Source organism: Vicia villosa, linkage group LG4 (assembly GCF_029867415.1).
Source record: "Vicia villosa cultivar HV-30 ecotype Madison, WI linkage group LG4, Vvil1.0, whole genome shotgun sequence".
Classification (NCBI taxonomy): domain Eukaryota; kingdom Viridiplantae; phylum Streptophyta; class Magnoliopsida; order Fabales; family Fabaceae; genus Vicia; species Vicia villosa.
Genome location: NC_081183.1, coordinates 18267489 through 18277307, shown reverse-complemented (window position 1 = coordinate 18277307; position 9819 = coordinate 18267489). Strand labels below are relative to the sequence as shown.

General features: G+C 35.4%; 1 protein-coding gene across 1 annotated transcript; it reads left to right on the top strand.

Moving 5' to 3' along the window:
* The first annotated feature begins 5405 nt into the window (after nt 1-5405).
* LOC131594612 (elongation factor 2) lies at nt 5406-8960 on the top strand. The gene is made up of 4 exons (XM_058866789.1): nt 5406-5507; nt 5594-5647; nt 5752-5839; nt 6316-8960. The coding sequence occupies exons 2-4, from the start codon at nt 5645-5647 to the stop codon at nt 8754-8756; spliced, it is 2532 nt and encodes an 843-aa protein (XP_058722772.1). The 5' UTR covers nt 5406-5507; nt 5594-5644; the 3' UTR covers nt 8757-8960.
* Nucleotides 8961-9819: the final 859 nt, after the last annotated feature.

Sequence of the window (9819 nt, the reverse complement as noted above, 5' to 3'; positions counted from 1 at the left end):
ATGGTTCCCAAAGAACCGTCTTCCTTCCCTGACTATGACGGTTGTCACGGCTGTTAGAACCAACTTCCCTTATTTTACACTTGTGATCGTTAGGGCAAATTGTCGCGACTATTTTGGTATTTACAATTGTTTCACTAAATTTTAGGAATTTTGATTTAGACCCAAACATTTTTTCCTCTTAATGTAACTAGATTTTAATTTTAAAAAATAATCTAATTTCATAAATTTTGGCTCCAAAATCCCTTTTATTGATTTTCCACATACTAATAAAAATTCCCCTCTATCTCAAAATTAGGAAAATCCATAAATGTAACACCTCAATTTACTCTGGCGAAATTATAATAAAATCAGAGTAATAAAATTTCACACAAAACAATTCATCATAAACTAGGATGTCACATTTCTTCTTAACACAAACAGTTGCTCGTAATATTAATGGATACATAACACAATGAGTTGGATGAACCGATCAAAACAACATACTCTTCAAAACATCTTTTGTTACGCAGCGAAAATATTCATAATTCAATTAAAATCGACTTAACAACTTAGTTCGACAATTGTCAACATCATTATTCATAAAAGCTTCAACAACCAAAGTAAATCCAACAAAGAAAACAAATAGTGTTCATCCCCCTAGAGTTATGTATCAAAGAAATGATGCCAACTCAAACTACTGAAGGCAACTATCCTTCACTCCTGATCATCGGCACGATACTAGCATAGGGATAGCATTCAAACGAAGGGGTGAGATATCTTAACAATATAAAGAATCGTATGATAACAAGTATATGAAGAATAAAGTCATACACGTTTCACCACTTCACAAAGCATCATCATCATCATCGTTCATCACCAAATAACAAACAACTCATCATCACATCATCAATTACACAAAGGTTCAAAAACAACAACTCTTCATCATTCATCATCATGAAACATGCAATGAGACCAACATCAATGCAAATGCATGTGGTACCAATAGGGCATAAGCCTCATCTTAATGCCAATAAATAGAGGCAGCAACAAGGCATAAGCCTTCATCATAATTTGTCAATTCAGACCATCTTACAGAGCATAAGCCCCCCAACAATGCAATGTATGTGACATAACATGAAACAACATAATTATGCAACCACAAGGCATAAGCCTTTAACAAACGCCAAAATAGGCCATCACCTCTTCATCATTGCAAAACCACGTCTTACAAACACAAACAACGGTTGTCAAACAAGACTAGAAAGTCTTTCTCAAGCAATCATCCATTCCAATGCAAGAACACAGAAAATTCAAGTAATCGGTTTTCATGAAAACTTGGCTCAAAAACCATTGAAACGACTCCAATAAATTATGGAAAATTCATTAAAATTCTTGATAAATCACTATTGTCTAGGACCCAATTAGGTTTTTCAAAAAAATAAAACTTTTCATACCAGAGTTCGCTAAGCGAGGATCTCAGTTCGCTAAGCAAACTTGTGATCATGCAGAAAAATTTTGCAACTGTTCTCTACTGCCATAACCCCTAAATCCCTTATAATTCCATCTTACATTGTCCGGTTTTACGAAAGAATCATATATTAATGTTCCTCTATTCATATAACATCTATTGGGACCCTAAAAACGCAATTCTACGACATTATTTTCGACACCAAGTTTACGGTAAAAAAATACTAAATTTCACGAAACACAACAACAATACCAATTATCATGCAATATAAGCCATACAACACACATACAACACATAACAATAAGAATCATCATCACCAAACATGCATCAATTCATCAATTTCATGGAAATTCCTCTTCAAAACCTAAGTTATCAACAAAAACTAAAAAACCCATTCTTACATACCAATCATCACACTCAATTTTATAGAGTTAGAACCCCAACCTTACCTTGGATTGATGATTCTATACTATTACAATGGAATCATTGTCTTAGCCTCTTTGTCCCTCTCTTCCTCTTTTAATCTTCGTATATTTTGTTTACTTTTTATTTTGTATGTTAACTAGGAATTTTTGACCTTGTAACATTGTATTAATACTGTCTCACCTATTAATTATGTGGATGTATGTGCTTATAGATATTTTCAAGGTGATTTAAGGTGGTGAACTTTGCTGACAACAAAGCTGCAATCAACTAAGTAGTTGTTTTATTTTGATGATGACAACACCTGATATCAAATGATATCGAGTGAAGTCCTTATGTTTTGAAGATAACTCAAGAGGTTGAATATGCTTAAGATGTATTATCAAGATATCATTTTGAATAAATCTATCTTATGAACATGTTCTTGAGATCAAGTTATCTCTTTGAAGTCAACAATATGGTCAAACGACATTCAAGTGAAAACTTCTAATTCAAGGTTCGTCGGTGGTGTATCTTCTCAACTCTTTGATGATGGTAATCAAGTTAAAGATATCTCAAGACTCATTAAGAAGATTCAAGGTTCCTGTGAGATGTTAAACTCAAAGATAATTATGCAAAGACTTGAAGCTTTAGAGATGTGAAAGAGAGGAAGTGTGAAAGCTTGTCTGGTCATATCCGTCTAAGTGACTATTGTCTTGTAAAGGTAGAAGGGTACTTCTGGAAATACCATGGTAAAATCACACACACCAAAAACCTTTTAGAAGCCTCTCATATTTTATTTAAACCACCTGAAAATATTTTTGAGGCCTAGCCAACTGATAAGGGGAATGTTTGATTGATTGGAAGACTTTTCTCAGCTAAATAATTGATTAAACCTAATCACCTAATCAATTATTTTCTCATTGTTGAGCTTAAAATTGATTATGAAAATCTCTTAATGATTGGTAAATGGTAATGGCTAAATATCAAAACCTTGCATTTGAGGCTTGAACAATCGATTATTGAGGGTCAGTAATCAATTGGCCTAATCGATTATGACATTCATTTCACCCATGGATTTTTTTCCAAATTTAAACCACAATATGACCTATAAATAGCACATTTCTCTATTATTTTAATTCATCCAAAAAATTAGCTTTGATTCAACTTTCTCATTCTCTCTCATTAATTATAAACCTATCTGTTTCTCACATATATTTTGCCTTAGTGCTTCGAGAGTGCCTTTTTGTCAAAGTAGTGTCATTTTTATGGGTTAGGGCTTAATTGTATTTTATCAATAATGTATTAATTCTTGAGTAAAATATTCTTCAATCGGAAGTTGTTTGGTTACGAGCTAAACCAATAAAAGCTCTTGTTTATTTTGGGGAATTATCTTAGGAAGTCTTAAATTGGTTTGTGAGTTTTTCCAAGAAGAAAAACTATATTTTAGCTCGTGAAGATCAACCATTAAAATCTTTATAACGGTTCTTGAGCATACCCCAATTAAAAGCTATATTAGTTTAAAATTAGCATGTGTAAAATTTCATCTTGGTTCTTGATTTTTGCCTGGTGTAAAAGCTAAGTTGACTTGGGATTAGCCTGTATAAAATCTCATATCCGCTTAGAGGTCGGGCTATACGAATCAACCATAGCGTAAGCAATACCCTTAATATAGATCTTTAACATCGACAACCATCTAGTATCCAAACAGAGACATGTATTCAGGACTCGCCTACACTAAACACAACTCATTCAAGTTTGCCATGTAATACTTCTAGGATCATAATCAAAATCTTCTCGATTGCATCTCATCCTAAAATAATCACCAACTCGAGATTTTCCATCCTAAAGGATGAAATTCACAAACCTTAGCCATTGCTTAACTCTTGCCTACATAACAAATAATGTTTATTTTCATTCATTAACTAGCTCTGTTAATCCAAGATTAGCTTAAGCATCCTTTTATGTTTTACACAACATGGTTCACTTCTACTAACCAACAATTAATCTCACTCCTAAGTTCATGTCCCATGTGTGATCTCTTACCACTTAGTTGAATCCCTAAGTACATGATGCATATTTGATTAATAGTAAACCTTACTTGACTCCAACCATGTTTGGAACACTTGATTTCACTAATCTCTTACCACACCATTATCTTAAGTACAAGTTAATTTTAAGGATAATTATGTTTAGGATTAGTCCATAACTTCAAGGATCATTAGCCAACTTAGTTTGGAGCTCAAAACATGAAAAGTAGGGTTTTTGGTCAATTTGGGGGTCGGTCATGAACCAATTCATGAACTTTGATGAACTGGTTCACAAAAGTAGAATGCAAAAATACACTAGCATGAAAGATTCACACTTGACCATGATGTGATTCACAGAAACATGATTTGAAATTTACACCCATTTGAATCAATTCAAAAGCCTCATGAATCGGAACACTCATCCTAAAATCAAGGAAAGCAACATTCTAACACTAAAATTTCACTATTTAACATACCACATTCATCCTTAACCATAATCCTCATTTAAGTTTATCCATGATCTTACTTAACATAAATAATCATGACATTTTACACAACTTCCAAACCATTAATCTTAGTTACTAGCATGAATTAAACACTTAAGAGTTCAAAAAGTTATATTACTACATGCAAGTTATGCTCAATTTCTTTAAGAGGAAACCACCTTGGTAATTGAAGACAATAATGATGATGATGATCATCATCTTTGCTCATGTTCTAGAACATACACAATCATCTTCAAGCTTCACGTTAACTCTTCAATTTTGGTGCCCCCTTTGAAACTAAGAAACATCATTCTTCCTCTTTCAAATCTCTTGATCATATATTATTCGCTTTTAGAGTGTTTCTCGATCCACCAATAAATTACTCATTGGATTAGTGTCTCAGTGATGGATTGACCTTGAATGCTAAACAAATTCCATTATTTACTCTCCATTCCAAGTGTGGAGGATGAAATAAATAAAGAGAAGGATGAAATCAATGAATGAAATATGATTTTCCTTCAACACAAGCTTATATAACTGAGTACTTAAGGTCCATTATACCCTTAGTCTTAAACCAAAATTACTTATCGGCCATTCACCAGAAGTTTTGAACAAAAACACTTTGACTTTCCAACCTACTTCCCCAACAAATCACTAAATGGAAATTCTCCTATGGATTGGGAAGATGTTCAAATTTATTTTAGAGTGTTGTTTATTATATTCTAAGGTTCTTCGATAAAAAACAATTTCATCAAATCATCAATAATCTTTAAAATATTTAAAAAAATATTTTTGACTTGTGTGGATGGACATATTTTAAAATAAGTTAATAATAATAATAATTATTATTATTTTATTATTATTATTATTATTAAAGTTGCAAACTAGATGAAAAGTTAAAAGTATATTAGATTTTGTAAAAAAATTATATTGGGCCATATGTAGAATCCAAACCCATCTTCTTCTTTGGATCTAAAACAAAAGCCCACAATACATTAGGGATTGCAATCCAAATCGGTAACCCTAAAAACCCTTATAAATACGTAACAACCCAAACAAACTCTCATTCTGTTGCATCCACACGCCGTCGTCTCATCTCTTTGCGCACACTGTCGGTGGAGATCCATCTGCCTTCAGTTTCATGTAAGCATCATCCAACTCTTCTTCAATTTCCAATTCTTCTTCTTTCGATTTATGTGAAAAAATCAATTTTTTTGTTGTTGTTTCAGCTCCGAGAAGACCCAAATTTTGTGTGTGGACGTTAATAACAACTAGTCACGATGGTAAGATTTGATGAACAATACCCAATTGTTTGAATTGAATCGCATGAATTGTGTTTTTGTTTTTGAATATTTATAATCTGAATTGTATGTGTTTGTGTTTGCAGGTGAAGTTTACAGCTGATGAGTTACGTCGTATTATGGACTACAAGCACAACATCAGGAACATGTCTGTCATTGCTCATGTTGATCACGGTAATTATTTCAAGATTTTTTTTATTTGTTGTTAATTCTATGTTAAGTAATTTTCTGATTGTTGTGATGTTTCCACTGATCTCATATGTCTGATAAAGTTACAATTTTATTGATTTGTTAATATCACAAAAAGGTTATTATGTTTTACTACTTAGAGAAACTATTTATAATATCTAATTCAAATTGTTATACCCATTAGTATTTTAAATGATAATTACTTGTTATTCATACAACTGTTGAGCTGTTACATCTTTTGCTGAATAGAACTAATTTGCTAGTCTGAATTAAGGTTATTATAATGCATTATATTTTTTCAATGAGTCGAACGGATTTGTCGTCTGAATTAGGATTAGGGTTGTTCATGGTTTGGTTATAGGGTTAGGGTTGTTCATGGTTTGGTTATGGAAGAACAATGTTGGTGTAATGAAATACTAATAATAATAATAAATATGTATTCTCTGTTTTTCTTTATGCAGGAAAATCAACTTTGACAGATTCCCTTGTTGCTGCTGCTGGAATTATAGCACAAGAGGTTGCTGGTGATGTCAGGATGACAGATACACGTGCTGATGAAGCTGAGCGTGGTATCACTATTAAGTCTACTGGTATCTCTCTATACTATGAGATGACTGATGCTTCTCTCAAAAGTTTTAAGGGGGAGCGTAATGGTAATGAGTATCTCATTAATCTCATTGATTCACCTGGGCACGTTGATTTCTCATCTGAGGTTACTGCTGCACTTCGTATTACTGATGGAGCTTTGGTGGTGGTGGATTGTGTTGAGGGAGTTTGTGTGCAAACTGAAACTGTGCTGCGACAGGCTCTTGGAGAAAGGATTAGGCCTGTGCTTACTGTTAACAAGATGGACAGATGCTTTCTTGAGCTCCAAGTCGATGGAGAGGAGGCCTATCAGACCTTTTCAAGAGTTATTGAGAACGCCAATGTTATTATGGCTACCTATGAAGATCCTCTTCTTGGTGATGTTCAGGTGTATCCTGAGAAAGGAACTGTTGCTTTCTCTGCTGGTCTCCATGGATGGGCTTTTACTTTGACCAACTTTGCTAAGATGTATGCATCCAAGTTTGGTGTTGATGAATCCAAAATGATGGAAAGGCTCTGGGGTGAGAATTTCTTTGATCCTGCTACCAAGAAATGGACCACCAAGAATACCGGTTCAGCCACTTGCAAGCGTGGGTTTGTTCAGTTCTGTTACGAGCCTATCAAGCAGATTATTAACACATGTATGAATGATCAGAAGGACAAGTTGTGGCCTATGCTTACCAAGCTTGGGGTCACCATGAAGTCTGAGGAGAAGGACCTTATGGGTAAGCCATTGATGAAGCGTGTCATGCAGACCTGGCTTCCAGCAAGTACTGCACTACTTGAAATGATGATCTTTCATCTTCCCTCTCCACATACAGCTCAGAGGTACCGTGTTGAGAATTTGTACGAGGGTCCCCTTGATGATCAATATGCTAATGCTATCAGAAATTGTGATCCTGATGGTCCTTTGATGCTTTATGTGTCTAAGATGATTCCAGCATCTGATAAAGGAAGGTTTTTTGCTTTTGGCCGTGTCTTTGCTGGTAAGGTTTCAACTGGTTTGAAGGTCAGAATTATGGGACCAAATTTTGTACCTGGGGAGAAGAAAGATTTGTATGTGAAGAGTGTTCAGAGAACTGTTATTTGGATGGGAAAGAGACAAGAGACTGTTGAGGATGTGCCTTGTGGTAACACAGTTGCCTTGGTTGGTTTGGATCAATTTATCACCAAGAATGCTACATTGACAAATGAGAAGGAAGTCGATGCTCACCCTATTCGTGCTATGAAGTTTTCTGTCTCACCTGTTGTGCGTGTTGCTGTTCAGTGCAAGGTTGCTTCAGATCTTCCCAAGCTTGTTGAAGGTCTTAAACGTCTTGCTAAGTCAGATCCTATGGTTGTCTGTACCATCGAGGAGTCTGGAGAACACATTGTTGCTGGTGCAGGAGAGCTTCATCTTGAGATCTGTTTGAAGGACTTGCAGGATGATTTCATGGGTGGTGCAGAAATTATCAAATCCGACCCTGTTGTGTCATTCAGAGAGACTGTTCTTGAGAGGTCATGCCGCACAGTGATGAGCAAGTCTCCCAACAAGCACAACCGTTTGTACATGGAAGCAAGACCATTGGAAGACGGGCTTGCAGAGGCCATTGATGATGGAAAGATTGGTCCAAGGGATGATCCCAAGAACCGTTCTAAAATCTTGTCAGAAGAGTATGGTTGGGACAAGGATTTAGCTAAGAAAATCTGGTGTTTTGGACCTGAGACCACTGGACCCAACATGGTGGTTGATATGTGTAAGGGAGTTCAGTACCTGAATGAAATCAAGGATTCTGTTGTTGCAGGTTTCCAATGGGCATCAAAGGAAGGTGCTTTGTCTGAAGAAAACATGAGAGGTATTTGCTTTGAAGTGTGTGATGTTGTGTTGCACACTGATGCTATTCACAGAGGTGGTGGTCAAGTTATCCCTACTGCTAGGAGAGTCATATATGCCTCACAGCTGACTGCCAAACCAAGGCTTCTTGAGCCTGTTTACATGGTTGAAATCCAAGCTCCTGAACAAGCTCTTGGTGGTATCTACAGTGTTCTTAATCAGAAACGTGGGCATGTGTTTGAGGAAATGCAGAGACCTGGTACTCCACTTTACAACATCAAAGCATACCTTCCTGTCATTGAGTCGTTTGGATTCTCCAGTCAGTTGAGGGCTGCAACATCTGGGCAGGCTTTCCCTCAGTGTGTGTTTGATCACTGGGACATGATGTCCTCAGATCCATTGGAGGCTGGTTCACAAGCTGCAGTACTGGTTACCGATATTCGTAAGAGGAAGGGATTGAAGGAGCAAATGACACCTCTGTCCGATTTTGAAGACAAGATTTAAATTTGAAGATGTTTTATTTTATCATGAATTTTAATCTCTTTATAATACTCTGTTACCTTAGTTTCTATAGTTCAGTATCCTGAGTTTTGTTTCTGGCTTTGTTATGCCAGTGAATTGTGCTGTCTGTGTATTTCGGAATATTTATGCTTGCATTGTATTTTTGGTGGTTGTCAAACTTATTATGCAATTTTTGTTTTAAAACTACTTATTTTCTTTGCATTCTGTTTTGCTTTTTTGAGATGATGAGCTGAAAAGGATTAAGATTTTACCATTACTACTGACAATGCTATTGTTGTTATTATTTGATCACTGAGGTCCCTGATAAGTTAAGTTTCATAGGTTGAAACATGTGTGTTATTGTATGCGATTAGATTCTCCCCCTAGAATCCTGTTTTACTCTGACCGTTTGATGTTGTGGATATGAATTAAAATTGTTCATACATTCATAATCTATAAAGTTTTTTTCTTGATGATAATGTTTTTCAAATAAATGGAGAAAACTTTTGAATTGCTTTGTTTAATAATACTAGTAACAAGTATATAGTCGTGATCTCTTCTCTTATTTTTCATTGTTGGAAAAACAAATCTTGTCGCCACCCATCTTCTTTCTACTTTAAAAATTCAAAATTTCGGTTTCAAATTCAAAATTTCGGTTTCAACATATAGCTAACGAGGTATTTCCTCCTTGGTTAATTATTTCTGATTGGTTTTTCGACAATCTACTCAACTCCATCTCCACATTCTTGTTATGGTGGTTGTGCTTAAAAACTCCACTACGCCGCCACATTCTCGTGATGGTGGTTATGCTGTTCCTTTTCTGGCTCGTGATGGTGGTTGTTCTGTTCCTTTTCTGGCCTAAAAACACGGCTCTGGCCTAAAAACACCACAAAAATTTGTTTCAAATTGTTGGTTGTGTCTTGCCTTTGATATCTGATTCTTATCATATTTGTGGAGATTTATGATTTTCAAAGATGTTTGCAGCCACCACACAAATGGTTTTGTTCTATTTCGTGATCTCATCGCTGCTGTGCTGGGTACTTCTCGACCATATTCGATTCAGAGT

Excerpts from the sequence above, each read along its gene's own strand:
- LOC131594612 (XM_058866789.1), top strand. Across the intron at positions 5,840-6,315 it reads CATTGCTCATGTTGATCACG|GAAAATCAACTTTGACAGAT; the intron begins GTAATTATTTCA and ends TTCTTTATGCAG.